Below are 24,301 nucleotides of genomic sequence, written 5' to 3'. Positions count from 1 at the left end.
GTGCTGCTGGTGGACAAGGTGGGTGCGCTTGCTGGAGAGGCGGAGCTTGGTTTTGAAACCAAGGGGCTCTGGATAAAGTACACTCCGCCTGGTGGGGATGTGTGGACCAAAGACTGTAAGAAATGACATCATAAATGTGAGGAAGATTTTATGCAAAATCACATTCTTTTAGTCGCTATATGAAAATATAAGAAGCACACTATGTGACCCCACAGGAAGTAAAACGATACCCTGAGGCAGCCTGTAAAATGCCAATGAGTAGGACTACCACACACACCATCGGGCTCTGTGGGACTATTAGCCTATATATACTGATAGTGCTACAAATTCAACAGCCTGTAGGCAAGATACAATAAATCCATACAGGACTATGCTGGGAACATTATAAGGGTGTCATATTCAAAACATGACTTTAACATCACCCTAAACACACCATAAGGAGCCCATCACTCTGTCCCTAAATAAAGACAATAGAATATTGATTTCACTTTGGCTAGACATGCATCTGTCCCACCAGACAGTCCAGATTAACATGTAAGAGTATACCCCACCTGTTTGTTTAGACACTACAATGTAACTTAAGTCTGACTCTTAAATATTTCTAAATTTAGGGGAGTGTCTGTCTACTTTGCACATGCCTTTGTGGTTGAGATAAATAGATAGACATAGAAACATACATAGCCCTACTGTGCTATCGTGTGTTTGTGTGTGTGTATGTGTGTGTTAAGGATGGATGAGATATGTGAGACGGAACCGGGGAGCTGCAGATGGAGACGCCACAGGAGGAGGGATGTGGTTGTGAGAGAAGGAGGGGAGGTACAGAGATTTGACCTCTGTGTTGCAGTTGACCAGGTGTGGGCTGTCTCCTTAAATTAGTGCACCCACAACTATCTTCATAAAGCTTGGCTCTCTACAAATGGAAAGGATGAGCATGCACACACACACCCACACACACGCTCATATCAGTTTTCTGTCTCGATCTCTCTGCTCTCTAGGCCAAATGTTCCTATAGTGAGGGCCTTGAACTCCAGAGGTCCAGAAACATGCAAAGTAAGATGGCATTTCACAGGAATGAGCCAGCTTCTCTTGTCATATCTTTCACATAAAATGCACAATATTGTGCAAGAGACCTCTTTCTAACCATATGATCTAACATAGTATCACCAATACTCACTCACCACATGCCTGTTTCAGTTATACCTCACCTAATACAACATTAGCACACACAGTATTGTTTCATTTGAGAAACAAATGCATCACCATTAAAATCCACTTGTCTTGTCTTAACATGGCATTGGAAGCTAGTTTACATGACTCCTATGCAGACAAATGCCACCCTGTTATGGAGATTTTGGCTTCTCATCGTTATAAATAAGTTCAAAAATCATTTGCTTATTAATTTGCATCTGCTTTGTCTTTTTGGCATCACAAATATCTTAGAGAATCACTATTACCACTATGTTTTCATAATACAGCTGTCTGAATCAGCACAATATATTGAAGACAACTTGTATAATGTCACAAGGATAATCAAGTGAGTCGCAGTTGACAGGAAACTGAGCTTCCTCTGGTTACTGATAACTGATTCTTTGAGATAAAAAGAAACCGGTAACCGCAAATAAGTGCATGTTAAAGACAGTGAAATAAGAGCAGTGCTATCGTGTGTGTGTGTGTGTGTGTGTGTGTGTGTTAGCACTAGATGTGCTCTCTTTAATCCACTGCTCATTTTTATTCACTGTTCATTATTATCCACTTTTCATCATTATTATTATTATTATTATTATTATTATTGTTATTTATCGCTGTTTCTTGTATTTTTGTACTTTATTTTGCATGCCTAGTTTTTAAGTTTTAAGTTTTTAAGTTTAAATTTTGAAATCTTTAATCTGACTCTTTCCCCTTGACTGCTGTAACACTGGAATTTCTCAATTGTGGGATCAATAAAGGTGTATCGTGTCTTATCTATCTTATCTTATCTGAAATAGTAGTTTACTGTCAGCTTTCAGCACAGTCACATTACTAATATTCTGCTTCTCCTTTTCACTCTTCTCTGCATTCCCTGGTTGAAACTCATCTCTGAGTGCATCTATAGGCTGATCTCTTGGTTGATGGTCCCTAGTCGGATGTGAGTTGTCCAATCAGCCGCAGGGGGCGGGGCTGAGGATTCTCCTGCTATCATCACATTTGACAGCTGCTGCAGCAGCTCACATGACCAAACAACAATTACCTCATACATGTAGTACTCCTGCTGAAGGTGTTGCATTGGAGACAGCGCTCCCTGCACTGGGTTGGGCAGGCGAGCAACAAGGGGGCTCTCAGCTCAAATGACAAAAGCCAGCCTGCTGGGATGATCTCTGATGGATGCTCCTTACACTGATAGCCCACTATAAGACTCCTAACATCCATGTGATATTACTTTATTCCCATAGCAAGTGCTCTGTCGTTGAATAAAAAGGTGGATGAGCTATCACTTGCAGTTAGTGCTGATCATGAGGCAAACAGCCACCAGTCTGCTGTATATCCTCACAAAATCACACTTTACAACTATTTTACTGCCCATCATAACATGCACATAAGTTTGATACTGTTTACTCTGACGTCTTTCATCTTTCTGTGTCATTACATTTGGTGTGCCCATTACTGTACCTATGCTGTGTGAAAAGGTGTGCAGACCTAAACAGCTTTATTTTAAAGGGCCAGTGTGGAATATTTGACATGGTTTATTGTCAATCTGAATCTGAATCTGAATATTCTACCCATTAATATGTTTATACAAGTATATGATCGCTATAAAATAAAATTCGTTTAGTTTTCGTAGCCTTATAATTATGCTTTTATACATATATATATAGCAAGGGCCTTGCTTTAGAGAGATCGCCATCTTGCGCCGCCATGTATGTACGGCAGACCGAGTGGACAATCCAGCCAGCCAGAGAACGCGTTTCGCGTGTATAAATGAACCAACGAAGACAGCGGAAGGAAGGAAGAAGGAGGAAGAAACAGCAGAGTGTTAGTAGTTCGTCGATAGAGAGTAGTGAAAAGTTTTTTTAGTTATTAAGTTTGTGAATGGACCACACTTACCACGCAACAGGAGAGAATGAACCTGAACCGTCATCTGCGAGGAAAAGAAGACGCAACATCACTCCTTGTGATGCACTCTCTGCGGCGCTTTTCCTCCTGATGATATATCTCCCCAACAATGGCAGCAGTAGCACCGAATCCCATTCTGTGCATTCAGCCTCTCTTCTCACCCGCTCAGCATCAAACACATGGAATTCCTCATCTGTGTGCTCCGGCTCAAACAGGTATGGCTCTGGGTCTGTGTCCGCTACAAGAAACTCTCCAAAATCACGTTTAAAGTCGTCCATTGCAGCTACTATAGTCCGGAGATATTGCTAGCACAGCTGAGCTGTGTTTACAGGCTACGCTGTCAGTCAGTGTGCGGGCTGGAGATTGGCAGAGCAGAGAGGGGAGGGGGGTCCCCACTCAGTATGGTAAACGAGTATGTGTGTAAAGTTATGAAGTGTGTCTGTCACGCTAGAAGAGTCAGAGTTTGGGACGGAGTGGAGTGTTACCGGAGTTTCTGGAGTGCTCAAATAAACGGGCCTTTTTCCTGAACGCTCCTCTGGTCTCCTGCTCGTGAGGGATTCATTACAATATCGTAACATGGTTTAGATTTCTAAATAAACATTCACCTCGTCACTAGATAGACCTACTCCTGAAAAACTCGTGCGCAAGGCTTTTTGTCCCTACGAGGCCACCGTCATTTACCCGACAGGAGGGGTGAGCGAGTGAGCCCTGCAATCTAGAATTTGACCACTGATGTCACTGTTTTCAACCCATTTTACACACTGGCCCTTTAAATTCTGAATTCTGAAAGATCAGGAAGTTATATAACGATTCCATAGAGACATCTGATATTCCTGTTTTCATAATGATACGTCTTCCAGATTTTGTCATCTGATGTGAGGATCCATCCATTAAAAATGTATCTAGGGTTTGAATATTTCACTCACTGTGATATAATGTTGCTGAAGCTTCTCGATTGGTCAAACTGGATAGAAAAATGTCCGTGGAGCGACTTATAAAGAAAATATTAGGATGTAAAAGGTGGGTAAGTGATGCTAATTGAAAGAATATATTAAGTTTGGAAAGGGAACCTGAGGAGGACACTTTCTTTAGTTATGTAGACAGCCTGCCCCTTAAAGCACCGCCCTTTAAATATGCATAACATAAATTGTTATGCCCCCCCCCCCCCCCACACACACACACACACACATTTTATGAAAAGGTGAATTGCTTATATCGTTAAATAATGAGCAATAACAGACCATGAACTTTGTCTTCAGTCACACCTAAATCACATAACAAAAGAGCCTTCTTTCTTTAGGGAGACCATTAAACCTTCTTGTTTCTAGCAGCTGTGGACTGAAATGTAACTGTGTTGTGTGCACACAGAGATCTTTTTGACCTTCAGTTAAATTCTGCTTCACCTAAGGCTCTATACTGTAGCTGCTTTTAACAAGACAATATGGTTATAGTAGCGATCCCATCATGTTTTTTATCTCCCTGTGTCAATACTGTATGTTTCATATAGTGTCTGTGGTGCTTAATGAGTTTCTGCCTTACCAATCCATATGTTAGCTATCACAGCAACATTCCTGTTATATTTCTGTAGGGAGTTGTCCATGTAGAACTTCAGTTATTTCAAGGACATTCTTTGAAGGGCATATATTGTGTTCATGCCGCGTATCTGGTTTATTAGTGTAGGTTAGCGTTGGCAGGTACTAGAAGATGTTGCTGCCCAGGAGTTCATTAGTGAGCTGCTGACCTTATTTCCCGTGTGGATGATATTTAATATCAACTGTCTATTTCTGTATGGAGCTAAGTTTAAAGGTTGAGGCTTCAATAAAATATATTCGTCTGCAACATTCTGCATCTCAGCATATTCGCCTGTAAACAAACGTAAACACCAGTCACGCCCGGTTGTCACCTTGTGTATTCTTAACATCGACGGTGACTGAAATTAAATTGTGTTTATGTGTATATCGTGCACGCTGAATGAATATGAATGAAAATAAACATATTCAATGGTATAGTATTACATCAGTCTATTTGCAGAGGACTGCAGTCTGGCCAGCAAGTGGTTTGCTGTTCTATTTTAGGAAAGGCAAACAAATGCAAGAGTTCTTCACTCCCATGTCTCCTATCCAGTTTCCAGATACTATCTTCTATAGTAGGCATGTATGATCATGCAGACAGGGATGTGCACACACACACACACACACACACACACACACACACACACACACACAAGACTTCCTCCCTGTCACTGAACAACATCAATCACAGTGTGGACGTGCAAAGTGAGGATGAGGCTGTAGACGGGTGAGAGTGGCGCAGTGCAATCACAAAGCGCTCAGATGAGCTCCTAAATTAGAGCGTGTGGCCAGCATGGACTCCCTGGGAGGGTTTGGTTAAATTACAGACCATATTTTTAGTGAAGGCTAGGCTTCATCCCTGGAACTGCCAGCAGCTGAGGACCATCACTCACACGCCTGTCTGCCCCCAGTTTGTTCAACACTAGAGCTGTTAACACTTGTGTATGTGCGTGTGTGTATGTGTGCAGCTGGTGAGCAGGAGTATCACGAAACTGTTTCCTAGAAACAGTTTACTGGTTTATTGCTTTGTGTGTGTGTGTTTCAGTGTGTCTGTATGTAATTACCAGTAATAATTCAACTCAAATGTTTTGGCTGAGGAGTTTGATACTCGTTCCTCAGACCGTGTGTGTGTGTGTGTGTGTGTGTGTGTGTGTGTGTGTGACAGACACAGATGAGCTGATAAGCAGAAAAGGTGAGTGTATAGACATTGTTGGTGCCTCATGTCAGACATGTTGGTCATGCAAAAACATCACTAGACACCTCCAACAACACACACAAAACCAGATCAGCTGATTACAAGTGGACGACAACATGTCTGGAAGTAGGCTAATGGGTGAAGAGGCTGGACCTTTGTATTATTTAGTAACCCTGGAACACATGATAAACCACATGGTGTTACACACTGCACGTCGAATGTTGGATTTGCAGTAAGTGAGTGTACTTTCAGAGGAAATGTTTCTGTTATGCAATCACTGCTGACCGTAACAAGGGCGAGATGAGGAGACATTTACAGCAAACAGAGACGGCTGATTAGTAACATAAATATTTCTTTCAAGCCTGTGTGGTGGGAAAGGTCCCATTTACACCAACACCTAAAGGTCCAATGGATAATTAGATTTTTCACAGCTGACTCATACACACTTCAGATCAGCGTAAGAGCTGTCAAAAGATCACATCATATTTAGCTTGGTTTTCAGGTAAACAAGCAATAACATTTCCAACTTGTAAAATGAACATGTCCGCAGACATTAAGAGTGTAGGTAATGTTTCAACATTGGGAGAACACATATGACATGGGGGGGGGGGGTTCTCCCCTAGGACCTTTTAGTAATGTCCTGCATTCTGGTGAATTTCTCTGCATCAGTTTATCGTGCTCATGTCATTAAATTCATCAAAATAAAAGTCCTGTGTTACCATTATGTTTTTACTGGGGGGTGGGAGGGGGCAAATGCACGTTTTAAATACTGAAGAGGACATGTCCCCCACGTTCCCCCGGAAATCTACACCTCTGGCAGACTTTACATATTTTAAATTCTGGGAAAGATTGTTCACAGGCAACATTATTTCAAGTTATTGACAGTTTGAAGAGGAATTATGAAACAGATCACAGTAAACCCGTTGACTCCAAGTCATCTGCTTTAGTTTTAATCGTGTGTGTGTGTGTGTGTGTGTATGTAAATTAATTAAAGCCTGTCTTCCACTGTCTTTGATTTAAACCACTCCAAAGTGCCTGAAAGTGAAAACAGATCAGTGCTAGAAATGGTCATCTGTACTGTGACATAATGGAAATGACCTTTTAGACACAAACTGTGAAATGGATCTCCACGAAATTTGGTACAGGTGTACACAGTCCCTAATGACTTTATTAATATTCTGGCTTTTAATCACTCTCCTTTGAGCTCTTCCTTGGTCTCTTATATGCTCACCAAAAACCTAACTACCTAATGTTTCTGTTTGGTGCTGGGCAGGTAAGCAGCCATGTGGTCCACTGTTAAAATAAAATATTGACTTTAAAACTGTAGCTGGTCATTTTTTTAAAATAACTTTTTGCTGTCATTTTTGCTGTCACTATAACCACACAGTTGTACATGAGAAGGATAATCTATAGGGGGAAAAAAAAGTTTCTCAGCCTTCTTGAATGGCCTTTTCACAAGTAAATGAAAACAACTGACGCAGCGGTCACTTATGCCAGTCAGTGTTAACGAACTGCAGTCAAACTGTCAAACTAGGCAGCGCTGATCCGGTATAAATCAAGATTCTGTTATTACATTGCCTATTGCTCATGTCAGATGTTTTCAGAAATATATTTTAGTGTACTGTTTAGCTGTAAAATCAGGACGTTTGCTCTGGCCAGTGGGCGGAGCTTGGTGCTTTACTTGACACTTCAGCTCGGTCACAAATGTTCTCATTTTACAGCTAAACAGTACACTAAAATATGTTTTTGAAAACATTTGAGGCAAGAAACAAGCAATGCAGTAACAGAATCTTAAAAATCTCAAAAAATACTTGTGTTTGTAGAGAAATTTTAACAAATATGACAGAAACTTATTTTCATAGAAGTTAACAACTGTAGATTTAATCGAGATGATATCCTGAATGCTGATCTAGGCATACTGATGAATGACAAATTTATTTTGGCATTACTGTCTCATCCATCTCTGATCACTTACAGTAGGCTATTACACATATTCTTTTACCGTTGAGCACTGTTCATACTTCATTCATTTATTATCATAAATGGCCTGAATCAGGAGGCTTTTCCAAACGGCAACATTTTAGCAATGAGTACTAAGTTGTTGAACTCACAATGGTTACTTTTTTGTGACCAACTTTTTCCCATTCAGTTTAGGTACAGGAATATAACACAAAAGACTGCATTAAGTTTTGGCAGTAGTTAATTAAGTAGTTAAAGTAGAAAATAAGTAGTAAATAAAGTATGAAAATATAGTGCCAAAAGTAAAAGTACTAATGATGTAGACTGGCAGCTGGTAAATGGATCTGCACTTGTATAGGGCAATTCTAGTCATCCGACCACTCAAAGCGCTCCTTACACTACGACTCACATTCACACACACATTCATACACTGGTGCCCAAGGCTACCATACAAGGTGCCACCTGTTACTCAGTTTTTAACACACACTCACACGCCGATGGAAGCATCATCGGGAGCAATTTGGGGTTCAGTAACTTGCTCAAGGATACTTCGACATGCAGACTGAAGGAGCTGAGGGTTGAACTGCTGATCTTCGATTGGTGGATGACCTGCTCTACCTCTGGGTCAAAGGTGGAGCTGGTTTTGCTTAGAATCTACATTGATAGGTAGCTTGTAAAATTCCCTCAGAGACCAAAAACACTGTACCCTTATCTTAACCTATAATAATACATCATTATCATTTATTTGTTGACCATGTTTTGTATTATTAATCTTGATATGCAAATAAACTAGTAACTTAAGTTGTCAAAAATTTGTAGTGGAGTCGAAAAGTACAATATTTGCCTGAAGTGTAGTGGAGCAAAAGTTTAAAGTGGCAGTTAATGGAAATACTCAAGTAGAGTAGGCCACAAGTACCTAAAATTGTACTTAAGTAAAGTACTCAGGCCTAGTTACTTTCCATCACTGTACACTTCAAGGCAGTCCCACATTGTGTGCAAGTAAGACAATGGTCACATGAACCAGTTAACTATTGGCATCTTTAGTCCAAAATGACAGTTTTAGTCCCTAGATATATTTAATCAATTTCTACTTTGTTTGCTGTAAGTATTCTTTACACCCAGCTGTCGTCATCTTGTTTACTGAAAATCACATGCTGACGAACACCTGCCCGACACACGTCAGACGCCGCCAGTCTGCGACACTTCCTCTGCTGATCTATCTTTAGTTAGTACAGGAGGCAAGAGCCACGTTCCCCCCTGCTTCCCGGACCGTAGTGTGTTTTCTCTGGGAACAGGAACCATTGCCAAACACTAACAAAAGGACTACACCCTTCCTTTCATCTTGAGGATGAAGGCAGGAGGTCAAAAGAGTCTTAACAACATAAGCACATTTCATTGTTGAGGAACATCCTGTGTACTGTCTTAAGCTTTTTCCATTCCATGTTTGATAAAGAAATATGATGTGGTCATAAGGTCATTGGAACACACGGCTGCTGCACACTGTGGGCTGTTTGTTGGTAAAAAGATGAGATTTCTTTCATCTTGATCTGAAATTTTAACCCCCAGTAGGCCTACCTGATGGGGGACTGACTGAGGTTCAGTTAGGGTAAAGTATAAACAGACAGACCATTTATAGGCTGAAGTGTAAAATTACAAAATGGCTCTTAGGTCATTGAAATAAAGCACTAGCATAATGGAGCTCTGATGCTGGCAAAATGTAGTAGAAGGTATAAAAAAATGAAATACATCAATAAATGATACTGTAAATGATATTCAAAATGGGGAAACTGCCCATTGGTTCGACAGCCCATTGTTCCGACCATATTAAACTCATTGTTCCGAAGTCTGTTCCGAAATCATCATGATGCCCTGTGGTTAAGGTCTGGTTAGGTTTAGGCACAAAAACCACTTGGTTAGGGTTAGGAAAAGATCATGGTGTGGGTTAAAATGAAAAAGAAAGTGACAAACTCATAAGCCGTGAGCCTGCTCCGCCTGAAGCCGGTCGCGGCGCACCATACTCCCGCCACGAGCCGTTCAGCACCGCGGACAGTCGGACTAATGGGATGTCGAACCAATGGGCTGTCGAACCAATGACATGGACCCCAAAATGGTGGGTAAAAATCAATGACTTCCGACTGTGTAGCTAGCTTAACCAACTTCCTCACCTAGCTGAAGCTAAAATCTTTATCACAACACTGCATTAGCTCCGGCAAGTAATGTTAATCACAGTTTGCACTGCTGTAGCAGCACTCACTAAACTCTTGTAACAGCAGCCCTAGCTAAAGCATTGTAGCCGGCAAGCTAACGTGAACAAGGATAGCTAGATAACACTACTTGGAAGTTCACAGACATCATGTCCGTGCTTTTCAAGAACCATAATTTACTTATTTAGCTTTTTTTTAACTGACTTGTCTTGTCAGAGCATAAAGGGGAGCATATATATGTTCCCAGGGTCCTAAGTTCCTGAATTCTGTTTACATACATCAGCCATTGTGTACATGCTTTCTTGTCATTCCCTTAAAACAGCTTTTGTTTACTCTGCATATCAGTAAAAAAAACAAAACCATATCAGACAAAGAGCCATAAATACTCTAGATTACAGTGTTAGACTAAAATTGACTAGTAAGATTATGTGAGAAGGTTTTGAACCCCCTCACCAGGTCATTTTTCTAAACCTTAACCTGTTTGGCAATGGGAGTAGTTAGCCTTTTTCGAAATGGGAATTAAACCTGATCTTTGACCTCTTTTACATTACTTTTTTTAGTTAGGATAGTTTTTTTTATGTTATTTACTCTTGTTTGTAATAGTTCAATTTCTTGGGCTGTTTGGTACTCTCCTGCAAACAGAAAGAGACACTATATTTAGACAGAGACCTGTGTTATCACTTTCAGTTATGATTTTAGACCCTGAACCTTCCCCAGTTCATTTGCATCTTTTTGTGGTCATTTTGAGACTCCTCCTGGAAAATCTTGCAGTTGAAGGCCAGAGGGGCCCCTAACACTTTGGGCCCCTGCCCGGTTGGCCTGTTCAGTAATCAATCCGTGCCACAGAGGAGGTTTCGGTCAGATCTAAGCCCTTTCTCAACTCACAGGCGCCATCTGCTGTTTGTATTGCATGACCTACTTTTCCTCTCAGCCTCATAGCAAATCTGTCACATCTGGATAGCAGAGGAATCCATACAATGCATCTAGAACCCATTGACATTAAAATAGCCTAATCTTATTTGTTGTAAATAAACCCAAGGTAATTTCTTGAATAAAAAAAAAGAGAGAAAGAAAGAAAATCACTTGATGGTTTATTACTACTGATTTATTTGTATAAAAGTGCAGAAAATCACAATAGGGTATAAATAAAAGATAATAAATGAATAAATATGTTAACCAGTAGAAGCTTTGGTCGGTGTGGAATAAATAAAAATCATGTGGGATTTTTAAAATGTGAAAAATGTGTAAAAATTTCCAGTCGTTGGCAGAGTTTTTGGACTTGTTCTATATACACATCTCAGAAGCAATACATAAATGACTTGAATCAAAGTAATACAAATGATTTCTAATTGTCCATTGTAAATCTTTATGACAGAATCATTAGCAGAAAGCCATTTTTTCCCCAGAGGCATGGCTGTCCAGTGCCTCTCCTCCCAACCAGTCCTCATCCAGCTCCCCAAGAATCTCCTGCAGGGACAGCTCCGGCAGGGGGGTGTGCTGGACTAGCGCTGGGTGTCCAGACTCCCCACATCCTCCCAGAGGAGCCCCGCTCCATGAATCATCCAGCTGAGAGTACTGACCCTCTGATGGTGGGCTGTTCTCCAGATTGGCATCCCAGTATCCAGAATCAGGGGTGGTTGGACTTGAGGAGTGGGAGGTGGAACAGGGCATGTACATCTGCTGCTCTGCTGATCCTGGATACTTGAGGGCTGCATAGCTGGAGTTTAAACTGTAGCTTCTCATCTCCAGGGGAGAGTGGCACCACTGAGGCAGAGCAGGGGAGGCTTGGTTGCCGGGCTGGGACCAGAAGCCCCTCAAAGGTGGGCTGGAGCTGCCTCCCAGCGGTCTGCCCTGCTGGAGCCCATACACAGAGCCATAGTGTCCATGCTCCTCAATGGTGGAGTAGGCTGGAGGATGCTGTCCATAGTAGCAAGCTTCCTTCAGCTCCTCCTTCACCTGGGTGGGGTAGGCTGGTGGAGGACCTTGAGGCGGCAGATGGACTGAACCAACCTGCATGCCCCTGCCATCGTGGACGGGGCTATCGGACTGCCATAAAGCTTTCTTGGCTCCTTTGCACTTCAGGGTGCGAGCTCTTCTGTTCTGAAACCACACCTGGACAGGAAAGAATGAAGAAAGGAGCTAAGATTAAAATCAGTACAAATAAAACAACACATTCTGTCCTGTTAATCATCTCCGGGGTAAACAGGCACCAATGGAGTAAGGGGACAGCAGATCTAGTGGTGGTCAGCTGTCAGAGCCATGATGTACAGTCTATCTGTCAGCTCAAACAAGGTCCTGATAAAAACAGCTGCTGTCGTCTTTAAAGATAAAGAAATGAAGTGATAGAGGGATAGCAGTATCTACAATCCAATGCAGAATGCATTTGAAAACAGAGCTCTTTTATGATAAGGGAAAAAAGCCTTATTCAACACAGCTCTAAATCTGTGTGTGTGTGTGTGTGTGTGTGTTTGTACCTACTATGTGAAAAGCATATGTGCATTTAACCTTGGAACAACACCAGTTTCTAACTCCCCAAATAAAGATAATTCCTAAACCTATTGAGCTGACAATTTCACTGACTCTTAACAGCTCAGTTTAATTTATTTCATCACCATATCAACTCCCCAGATACAAGGATTCTGCTAAATAAGGCAGCCTGAGCGATAGTTACCTGAATGCGTGACTCCGGCAGGCCTGTGGTCTGGGACAGGCTCTCTCTGAGGCTGATGCCAGGGTATGGGTCGGTCTCAAAGGTGGCACGCAGGAGCTCCACGTGCTCTTTGGAGAAACTGGTTCTCTTCCTGCGGCTGGCGCTGCGAGAGGAGCCGCCGCTGGAGGCTGCGGGTCTGGCATCATCTGGGGGAGGAGAGAGCAGGTTCCACATCAGACAGGGTCCATAATAGTTGTTCTTTTCATATTTCTCTAGAGGATCTGCACTGATGCCTTGTTGTGCTCTGAACCAGGGACTGTACAGTAGATATATTTAATTCAATGCACAGATACAGAATGCTGAATATGAACAGTAGATGCAGATAATTAACTCCTTTGCCTTTTCTTGTTGCATGGTTCTGATACTAGACGATCTGAACAAATACACTCAGTAAAACTGAGGTTTGCGGATAAGGAATGAACAAGGATTGTGTTGGTATCCAGCCAATTATCTGTTAGAGTACAGTACACATTTGTTTTTATCTTACACAGAAAGTTATCAGTCCTGGTTATCCATCATTCCTATTATCACTGAGTTTTTTCCAGCAGGGAGACCAAACCTGGTTCCAACATTGGCATCTTTTAGTTATTAGCCTCCCTACTGGAGGTAGTAGGTTATTGAGTTGCCTTATAGTATATGCAATGAGTGCCAAATTTATGCATAAAATAGTTGCGGTGGCTTCTCTGTTATTGTCTGACACTGCCTGTCTGAGTCTGGTACACCCATTCACCTGGCACTGCAGGCCAGCTAAACAAATGCTGAACTGTTTAATCCAAGACTAGATCATACAAAACGTTTACAAAAACTAAGACATGCCTGCAGATTATGAATACATGAAGATAACAGACTGTTAGATTATAAAGCATCTCTTACCATTGCTTGAGTCCTTCCACATAGCAGCAGTTAAATGAATGAATCTCTGGGAAACAAATGGATTTCTGATGTGACAGGGTTCAGTATGACACTGTGCTCCTTCACAGAGAGACTCTGACTGTGTCTCCTGCTTGTGTCAGGGTACCTTTTATATTGACCACCTAAGACCCCACAAGACTATGGTAGAGCCAGAGGAGTGTTGGGGTAGGGCGTGGTTTTACTTTGAGGATGGGTGGTTAAGACTCTGACCAGAGCGACCCCGTTATCACCTAATCCCTATCACAGAAGCAGCAAGGTCAATGGCAAATATGGGACATGGCAGAATGATCTCAGGAGAGACAAAAGAAAGTCTTCCTGTGATTGTTAGCCTCATCGATACCACTTAACTAAGAGAAGACGACTTACATGTGACTGTGTTGTTGTGGTGTTTTGTGCTGCTGAATATATGACATATCAATAGTCCACATACAGAGGAAGACCCAAGGACACAAGCTGTGGTTGTATCATTTTTATATATAGTTGGTATTTTTTGGTACACTATTTTAATGATGACATAAAGAAAATTCAAATGCATCGTGGAGTTTTGTGGTTAACAATAAAAATCAGAAGTGTGCTACTGATCCTAGGGGTAAACTGGGACATGCTATAGTTGCTCTTATATGTAAGCATAGAAAGATGATAAAAAATAGAAAATAAGAAGAACGTAAAAAATGCAAAAATGTACATTTACCATAAATACGTTATTAAAAAAATAGTTAATATGCACAAATACATGCACCATACTATAAAGCAAGAATCAAATAATATCAGTTTAAAAAGAATATTGCAGCAGTTGAAATATTGCACACATTATTGTATTGTTAAGTCAATTTTGCACAGTTAGAGTAAATGATTTGTCATTAATGTATATTATTATAATGCATACAAATATATAATCCCAGTATTTTCACAGCACAGACACCAAGCACAAATGTCAAACTCAAAGCTCTAATTTAAAGAATAATAATCATGTCTTTCCCAAGAAGCTGCCCTTTAATTCAAATGTAGCACCCAGGAGTCACCTGATTAGTGTTAAACACAAACATCAGCAGCTTTGCAAACTGTTGAACACTGATCAACCAACAACAGTCTTGAAGAAATATTTAACTCGCAGACCTTAGCAAAATCCAAAACAGCATTCTGAGCTGAAGCTTATCAGCGCCTCCTGTTTTCTTTTCATATGCAGAGCAGCTCCCTGCTATCACAAGAGGACAAACAAAGCTGGGTAATTATTCGCTGATGAATTGGACAGTTACACAGCAGCCTCAGCACACTGACTAGGTGCATCAAAGTGAGTGGGAAATGGTTTAACATGTCCAGGCCTTGACCGAGCTGGATGCAGATGCTGTGACCTTGAACATTTTGTTAAGTCTGTCTGCTGTGCTCTGACATGCTGCTGGAAAAAAAGAAAACAACCTTGTGATTACTCTAATGAAATGTTGTGTTTTATATATATTTGCTATACTGTATATGTCCATTCTGCAGTTATTCAGTTATAGTCCTGACCTCTGTGGCTGCATTCAATAATTTCTGAGCTGCAACATGTGAAATGCATTGAAAATGTAAATGCTTACAAACTGAGTCAAACAGTGTAGAGGGGCAAAGTGCAGAAACAGACTTACAGTAACTGTAGACAACAATGCAGCTTGAAGTCTACCAGAGTTATCTAATGCAACAAAACAAACAAAGAACATTTCTTTTCATCTTTATCTGAAAAACTTGCAGAATCAATGTCTCCATGTGTGGAGACGGCTCCTGAAAGTCCCACCAACTCTCTCTCTGTGCTTTATCCAAATCCTATCAGACGTTATACAACACTTTGCCAACTGTGGAAGCCGCCAAACTCACTCACATAAATAATGATTTCAATGAATTCTGGATATTCATGTTAAACAGAGCTTACCATGTAGTTCATTATCTAAAATCAGTCTGATAAAATAATAAAATGGGAAAGAGTCTTATCAATAAACCATTTCAGCAGATTAAACACTTGCCATAGCCAGGTTTACATACAATGATCGAATGATTAAAGATAACTCAGCGCTGCCACTGGTTCAGAATATAGGCATTGAGCTAATGCAAAAATCACTATAAAGAGCTTTGTTTAGTTTAGAGATCTGCATATTTGAAAAAAGCCCAAACTCATCTGATCAGCTTATCTCTTCATGTAAATTATGAAGCATAATCCTTTAAACAGGAGAAATGCTGTGCTGCCAGTGCATGTATAAACAAAACAGTTTAGAAGCAGTCACATAGTTTGATTAAGTAGCACTTGGATCTCAGCGCTGAATTAGGACGTGCATATAAAATATAAATGTTATATAAGAATTTGTTGCTTTGTGATTTGGTAGTAGTAAGAGATCATGCAAAATTACAAGGTGAGAGGAAGGTAAGTCCTTTTTACAGATCCACATTCTTGATCTTTGTTTGTGCAGCTGCATACCTCCTTATCCAAAATGAGATTGTTGTCATTATTTGTTTAGGAGTAGAATAACACTGAGAAATAGTCAAAATCATTATTGAATGTCTGCTGTTTCATTATTCAGTTTCTAAGAAATAAGTGAAGCATTGGATGCTGCCCCGGTATAATGTCTGTTCTGCATCAGGCTGTCTTACAGTTATTAGCTCTTTATAGGGATAATAGGACAAAGTCTTAAAAGACAGGGGTTTGTTACTTGATGCATCTCCTCACAGTAGTGGGTTCACTCTGGGGGAAAAGTGACAGAATTAAGTATAAACATATGTTAGTATTTCTACTAAATTTGCTTCATTTTTGAGTATGGTGATGGTGATCACAAGTGTCCCACAAGAGGAATAGAGGAGCTACTCACAGCTGGAGGCCATTAAAAAAAAAGTTTACAGATTTGAGACAGACAATAAAGAATTAAATACACAGAAAAGCATTTTGCTTTCTCTTTAAGTCTGAAAAAATAGCAATAGGTTTCTAAAATCCCCATCTTATATGTATATATACCTATACACACATATTCCTTATTACATACAATATGGAAAAGTTATTGTCTTAACAGTATGCCATGAAGACTAGTAGATAGTATATACTTTATAGGATTACAGTATTTTATAGTTTATATAGTGGTATTATATACAGTTGTAACCTGTATTATATAGCTAGTGAGGAACTGGGACACAGCTACAAAAACACTACATGAATGTTCACTCAAACCGACTGCGCTATTTTTTATTGTTTCAAAATACAAAAATAAGACTCTCTATCTATTTTAATTAATTAAATATAAATATAAATGAATCTTTTTCCCTTTTCGTCTCAAAGAACCCTTGCACAAACACAGCTACATGGTAAAAGATTTCAAAAACTGGCCACAAGGGGGCAACATTGCGGTGTAATGTTGTTATTAATGTGTTTAGTACAGGTTAATATGTGTTTTAAATGTATATATGGCAGCTAGAAAACTCCATAGTGAGAAATATATAATCAGTTCATATATAAAGGAGGATTCACTATGTATTTTTTCATTACACTTTTACATATAATACCAACCGTGAAAATGAAAACCACACTACCCTGTTCTGCCTCCCGTCAGATCTCGCCTCGCCTCTGTAACTGCACGGTCTTATTTGACAGCGGGACCAACGCAGAGCAGCAGCAGCTATGGCTAAAAGTGATGGATGCGATTACTTTAAAAGAACCAGCCTGTTCTGGATTGTCGCCGTGACACTCGGGATGGGATATTACACAGTGAGTTCGTTATATTAGTTTTAACGAAAATAAATAGAATAAAGGTAGGTGTTTGACATATTTTCTCCCCGCACTGTAAATACCACCGTGTTGTGTTGCGTAAAATGTCCTCCGGGTCGTTTATCGTATTTTTTTCAATATCCAAGCCGTACTTTGGTGAACGCCGGGGATATTCAGTTTGATATCATGTTTTCTGTATTCCCATTTAAGACTTGATATCTGATAAACACGTTGACAAAAAGCCTGCGATGTCACTGCCAAGTTACCATTCAGTTGATAGCTTATCTTATCATTCAGAGCACAGGTCGTACAACCTTTTGTCTAAAGTCCACTGAACAACTTAGCTGACCACTGTAGCAGCCATCTCTAGCTAAACTCGCCCCTTAAAAGTAGGTTGCCTTTAAAAGTAGGTAACATGACAAACTCCATTCAAAATGTGGTAATTTTAGCTTAACGCTCCTATATTCACTGGCACATACTCGAAATACACATTAAAGCTAACAGGTAATGATAGTCAGTAGATTTCGGTGTAGTTGATGTAGGTTATAGTGATGGGTGTATGAAATATATGCCGAATTGACCAATGAACCAAAATATTTTTGACATGTAACTTGAGAACAGTGTTATCATCCGCTGTGCTGTGCAGAGACGTAACATGCTCTAACACGTTATCTTTTAAATGGACTTCGGTGTTACGCTCCATAGCTACAGATGGTCACGTATCGTAGACAGGTTCATATAACGTTAGCGTGCATTTCTCACCACTTGCCACGTACACAGTAACGTAGACCTCACTGTAGTAAGGGACTGTTCTGTACTTATCACTGGAGGGGGGTGGCTGAGGTGTGAGTTTGTGTTTGTTTATTTGTTTTTTAATCTTGACCCTCCCCAGAGCTACAAATATTTTCCTTGAGCCTTTCTTAGTAACTGAGGGAACCATGAAGAAGCCCTAATCTTTTTTAATATATACATTTAGATCACATTAAGGTATTGGAGCCAATGCAATGAGCAGACAGTACTGGTTTTGTGAGTTATCACCAAAAGACACCTTATTTCCTAAGCAAAATGCAATCCTACTCACAAACAAACAAAAATGGTATTTATAATAAATACAAAATACAGCCATTTAAAGTTGTGTGTCCCTCCTAAGCTAAAATTCCCTCCCCAGTGCTTAAAAAATGATTTAACATGCCTCCTCCATTTTGCGCCACTCCGTCCCCTCTTTTAGGTAAAGAACAGTTCCTAAGTAAATGACAAATATGGCTACATCAAGTTACACTGTTTATAAGTTATTTCATAATCAGTAATGCTGAAGAAACATAGTTCTGCCTTAAGTTGCGTGTCTGACATCCAAACCATAAATGAACTGCAGTCTCCGGGCAGAGGGGCCTGTCCAACAATATCCCTTTGTGTTTTCATAGTCCATATGGACACATACCTGACACGTGTCAGGCGGACAGAAGAGGACAATGGCAGCATGGCACAATGCTACATTATGTCATTTAGATTTCACTGGGATTTGTAGTCTCTTGTGTGAGTCTGTGTTTTCATACTCAGCTCACGTGTTCCTTCGTATGATATTTGGTTGGATTTAGGGTTATAGTTTTGTAATCAGGCAAAAATAAAGCTAGTAAGTGTGGCTTAGAAATATAGATTTTAGTCATGTCACCCTTTACTTTTGGTTCAACACACAGATGTGACAAAGTATATAGGCCTGATTAACAAATTGGAGCTTCATTATTCTGTTGTATTTACCGATATGACAAAGGTAATTAACTATTATTGTGGAATTTTTTAGCTTTTGAAAATAATAACTGAACAAATGTTTGGATGGCCATAAACAGGATGCAGTGATTGCTCCCTATCTCCTATTCAGTTTCTATCTGTACAGATGTAATCAGGTTAAATGGTTGTAAGCAGATTTTAATTTGTGTAAAACTTATTCAGACAGTCACACAGAAGAGCTTCAAAGCCCACAAATACATCGGCTCATGCACTTTCACATGACAACCCACCAAAAAAAAAAACATCATGATGCAGAACTGATCCTTCCCTAGAACTGTGTCACATTTAATATCAGTGGTGTATCTCTCTACAAGGGTGCTCTTTGTGGTACAGTACATACAGCTGTTACTGTCACAACTGCTGCAGAGGGTCATTCATGGTGCCATTCCACAAACAGGAAATCTGATATCATACAGTTCATGTTTGTAACTGTGTATCCAAAATAGCAACTCACTGCCTAAGAGCAGACAGATGATGTAAACCAGCCCTGGAATTTCCAGAAAAAAATGAACCAAAACATTTGGGATAAGTAATTTTTGAGAGGAAAATCCAATCATGCTTCTTTTGATTAGCTCTGTGACATGAAATGGTTGGCAGATTATTACAGTCATTATGAACACAATCAGTCCTTTGACTTAATGACTATGTTTAGCGATCTTGGAAATTCTGAATGGTGCGTAATTGTCTAAGAAAGTTATGAAAAGTCATGTTGGAAATGTTAGAGATGCTTACAAAAGACCCATTTATTTATTTTTGAAGCATTTCTCAAAATACACAGCATTTATATAGTTTGTATGGCTTAATGTTGAAGTGCTCCATCTGTGTTTTGCAGTGCATTGTGTTTGCTCCAGAGAAAATCCCATTTGAGTACCTCGGTCCATATGGCACCTTCTGTAAATACCTTGTGGATAACCATGCTGGCATTATGTACAAAGGGTGAGTGATAAGAAGCTAACACTGTTAACATGAGAAATATTCTGGTTGATCACTCTCTCAGAGTAAATAAAACATACATGGAAATGTGGTTACTATACCTACAGTCTCAACAGTTCTCACATGTTCCAGTAAAGAAGTGTTGAAAGGCAATCACCGGATTTTCTTTACAGCAGAGCGAGGCTGCTCTGCTTTGCACATCATTTGATTGTCATGGAGGCTCATGACAATCAAATGATGTGCAAAGTACCCTACAGTAAGGGGGCTCAAATACACTGTTTAATCAATTACAACCTTAGTGCTTTTCCCCCATTTACAGATCGTTGCCACCACCTCCGCTGCCTGTAGCGCACTCTGCCAATTAGTCGTTGAAGTCACATGACAGCTGTAGCAGCAGTAGAGTATTAAGGCAGCAATCAAATGATAATGTCTTGTTGTTGGTGAAGTCATGTGACACGCAAGACATTGAGGGCTTTACTGGAAGCCACCATTCAGTCTTTGTTGTTTGCATTTGTGAAGTGGGTTTTAGGTTGTCATGTGACTCCTGTTCATTCAGCACTCAGTGATGTAGTGGCAGCTGGGTGTTACTCATCTTTACATAAAGGGAAACTAAATGTGATGTGCAGTTTCACCATGTTCCCATAGAGCACTGCTGTCTGAATTTATCACAGAAGACTGTAATTACAGCTGTCCTCATACATTTACATACCCCTGTCAGAATTTGTGAAAACTGGACTTTTTCTTTTTGATAATGTGACTGATGGTGCAGCCCACTTACAATATGACAAACCCTCAAAACTTCTGGAATAAAGCCAGTTTAAGTGATGAGACCAAAATTGAACTTTTTGGTCACGACTATAAATGCTGTGTTTCGAGAGGAGTCAACAAGGCCTATGATGAAATACACCATCCTGCTGTGTTTCATGGGGGTGGATCTCTGATGTTCTAGGGGTTGTGTGACCTACAGCACAGGGAATTTCAACAAAATCGGTGGCAGAATGAATGAATGCAGCATGTTATCAGAAAACACTACAGGACAGTTTGCATTCTTCAGTCTGGAAGCTGTGCATGAGATGCACTTGGACTTTCCAACATGACAAAGATCCAAAACCAAAAGGCCAACTTGAACCTTCAGTGGCTGCAGCAACAAAAAAGGAAGGTTCAGGAGTTGCCATCGTAATCCTCTGACCACTGAGCCACTTTGGGGAAATCTCAAACTTGCAGCTCATGCAAGAATATCCAGGAATTTACAGAATCTGGTGTTTTTTGCCAAGAAGAACAGGAAATGGCCTTGACCACAACTATTACATAAGGCTGCAAGCTGCCATTGATGCTACAGGGGACAATACACACTATGAAGAACTAAGGGTATGCAAACTTTTGAACAGGGGCCATCTTAGTAACTTCTTTATTTAAGAAAATGTGTTTTGCCTGATCGCTCATGTCTTCTTCAAAGAATCAAACACATCTCTCAGAGTCTGCCCAGGTATGTAAGGGTATGAGCAGAGCTGTATGTCTCAAGGATAGTGTGTAAATGATTGATGTTGAATTGAATCTAAAGGAGTTTGATGCATTTCTTTCTGTCACAGGTGGTGGGCCGCCTGGGCTGTCCATGTTTTTGAGGCCTGTGTTGCATTGAGAGTGTGCGGGTAAGAATGACAACACCCTGGTTGTCCACTAGATGGTGCTGTAATCACATTTTTTTAAAAACCTGTTCCTCTCAACTTCTTGTTTAAAATTGGGCTTCCTCAAATGTTTTATCTCCCCGAAAAGCCTCAAAACTCATCTCAAACGCACCATTTGTCATTATAAACAAACATCCAAACGCTGCCTTTATCATGTGGTTTTACCTCGTGCTTCAGTTTGGACATTATTATTGTGTGACAACAATAAATGAGCTATAGTCAAATGATATTTGTCCAATTTTGATGTTGTATTGTTATCATGCAGAGAGTAAATTCAAATAACAGAGGGCCAGTGTACACAAAAGACACATCAGGCAACCTGTCGTGATGAGCGTTCCTCACATTTTAAGTAACTGTATTTTTTTATTCATCACTTACTGACACATTCGTTAATAGGAATTGAGGTTTCAAAGTTTGAATGGCAAATTAAATCAAATTAAAGGCCATGGGGATGAGCAACCACTGTTGGAATTTGGACACAAAAGCTGCAAAAAAGCTGCCAGCTCAACTGTAGTTCATTGTTTCTTCTCTGTACCCCCGCAGTAACAAAGGCATCACCAACATGGTCACTCGCTGCCTATGGTTCGTCCAGACCTTTCTGTTTGGCTTCGCCTCCCTCGGTCTGCTCCTGAAATACGACCCAGAGCGCCCCAAACAGCACTGACTCCAGCAGGAGGAGCCCACAGAACAACAGTGCATAAGCTGAATCCAGAGCATCAATCACCTCCTTGTGCCTCTTCTTACTCCACTGGTTTTCTCTTTGATATGAAAGTGAAGGAAGGCACCTGAGCCTTTGCTGTTATTTTTACTTTTAACATAAAAGTAACTGAAGTGAGGACATATCCTTGGTAGAGATTACAGTTTTTCTTACATAGTTTATAGTACTTACTGTGTTCATGTGATGGACACGCAGCTCGATTTCATACCACAGAGTATCTATTAATACATAATATTAATAATAATATTAAGTTTTTATTGATAATACTGTTAACAGATATGTGTTCAGCATCATTCTCTCGATGAACCTGTATATTTAGTGCAATACAAGGGGAATCTTTTATGAAATTATTTTGTACTCTCATGATGTTTACATTCAGCCTGGGTGAAGGCAGGATGGATATTTTCTCAGCTGCTGTGATGAAGACTGGTTTGCTACAGATGGTACACACAGCCAACAGCCTCAGAAGTTCGCTAGGATAAAAATAAAGAGGGCTGCTGTATGCATATCAAAATTCACATTTGTCTTTAATACTGTATACTGAAGTGCTTTGGGATCAACTTTTTAAACTACAGACTGGATGTTTTTAACGTTAACAATGCAAATTAAAGAGTGACTTACAAACTGCATGGAATGTGTGTCGCTGCATCATTTTTATTCCTCTTCAAATGTTCAAAATGCTTCCCATATTTTATTAAATTTTAATGAAGAATTAATGAACAAAAATTAGGAGTGTACAGCCACACCAGCATCTCTGAAGCTGTGCTGCAGCAGGCACAGCAGGGCTTAAGCTAACTGCATACATCAGCATGCAGATAAGTTTAGTGCTAACATGGTATACTGTTTACCATGTTTACCCTTGTAGTTTAGCATGTTAGCATGCCAACATTTGCTAATAGAGCGGTGCAGGACTGAGTCCTTACACCTGGAAATGAGTTAGCATTTTTGCACGTCTGGTTCCCTCATCTCAAAGTTTTGAATGGGTTTTGGTTGGATGCCTGAAATAGGGTCAGTGGTTTACACAAGCTTAAGAGAATGTGGCATTTTACAGCTTAAAAAAACATCAGTAAATACTTAAATAGTAAATTTTGAAGCTTTTACATGTCTCAAAAAATGTGGTTGCCAACAAGTGGCTAAATGAGACCACAGAACGTCATCATAGCTTTATTGTCTTGTTGTGGTGGTGACGTAGAAGACATGAGACCATGGTGTGGTGCATTAAAAGAGTGCTGCAGGGATGATGTTTATTTATAGGCCAACACTTTAAAAACACATAAAAGCTTCAAAATTTACAGTTTGATTTGCTGACGTATTTTTTGTCATTAAACAAAATATGAACTTCTCTTAAGATGTAAGTCTTGTGTTAACCACAGACTTTATTTTCAGGCATCTAACAAACCTTTGTTGGCAAAAACCCAAAACTAAAAATCCATTGACTTCAAGATGTGGAAACTGGGTTTGCAAACTCATTTCTGTGCTTCAGTACTCATTTCACATAGCCCTAATGTTACTTTTTTTTACTTCTGGTGATTGCATTTACACCTTAATAAATCATAAAATGCTTATATGACATTTAAAGCATAAATGCAATGGTGTTTACATGAATGGTGCTCAGTTGTAAAGATTACCTCGTTAAACAAAACTGGTAAGGTTCATAAACTTGCATTTGCTTTAAAAAATCTTGTCAGCTTTTTGTCAGGAAACCAGGGCGACACTAACTTCTGGGTCAGCCTACAAAAAAAACATCATCCCTGCAGCAATCTATTTGCACTGAACACAAAGTACAGCTGAGGCTGATGGGAATTTAATTAGTTTTGCAGG

General features: G+C 40.0%; 1 protein-coding gene across 1 annotated transcript; it reads left to right on the top strand.

Moving 5' to 3' along the window:
* Positions 1-17,205: 17,205 nt before the first annotated feature.
* tmem254 (transmembrane protein 254) lies at positions 17,206-23,109 on the top strand. The gene is made up of 4 exons (XM_033612605.2): positions 17,206-17,359; positions 19,977-20,080; positions 21,667-21,726; positions 22,306-23,109. The coding sequence occupies exons 1-4, from the start codon at positions 17,273-17,275 to the stop codon at positions 22,424-22,426; spliced, it is 372 nt and encodes a 123-aa protein (XP_033468496.1). The 5' UTR covers positions 17,206-17,272; the 3' UTR covers positions 22,427-23,109.
* The last annotated feature ends 1,192 nt before the right edge of the window (positions 23,110-24,301 follow it).

Source organism: Epinephelus lanceolatus, chromosome 17 (assembly GCF_041903045.1).
Source record: "Epinephelus lanceolatus isolate andai-2023 chromosome 17, ASM4190304v1, whole genome shotgun sequence".
Lineage (NCBI taxonomy): Eukaryota > Metazoa > Chordata > Actinopteri > Perciformes > Serranidae > Epinephelus > Epinephelus lanceolatus.
This window is presented reverse-complemented; position numbering and strand designations above follow the sequence as displayed.

Excerpts from the sequence above, each read along its gene's own strand:
- tmem254 (XM_033612605.2), top strand. The coding sequence starts at position 17,273 with ATGGCTAAAAGTGATGGATGCGATTACTTTAAAAGAACCAGCCTGTTC. Across the intron at positions 17,360-19,976 it reads TCGGGATGGGATATTACACA|TGCATTGTGTTTGCTCCAGA; the intron begins GTGAGTTCGTTA and ends TGTGTTTTGCAG. Across the intron at positions 21,727-22,305 it reads GTTGCATTGAGAGTGTGCGG|TAACAAAGGCATCACCAACA; the intron begins GTAAGAATGACA and ends GTACCCCCGCAG.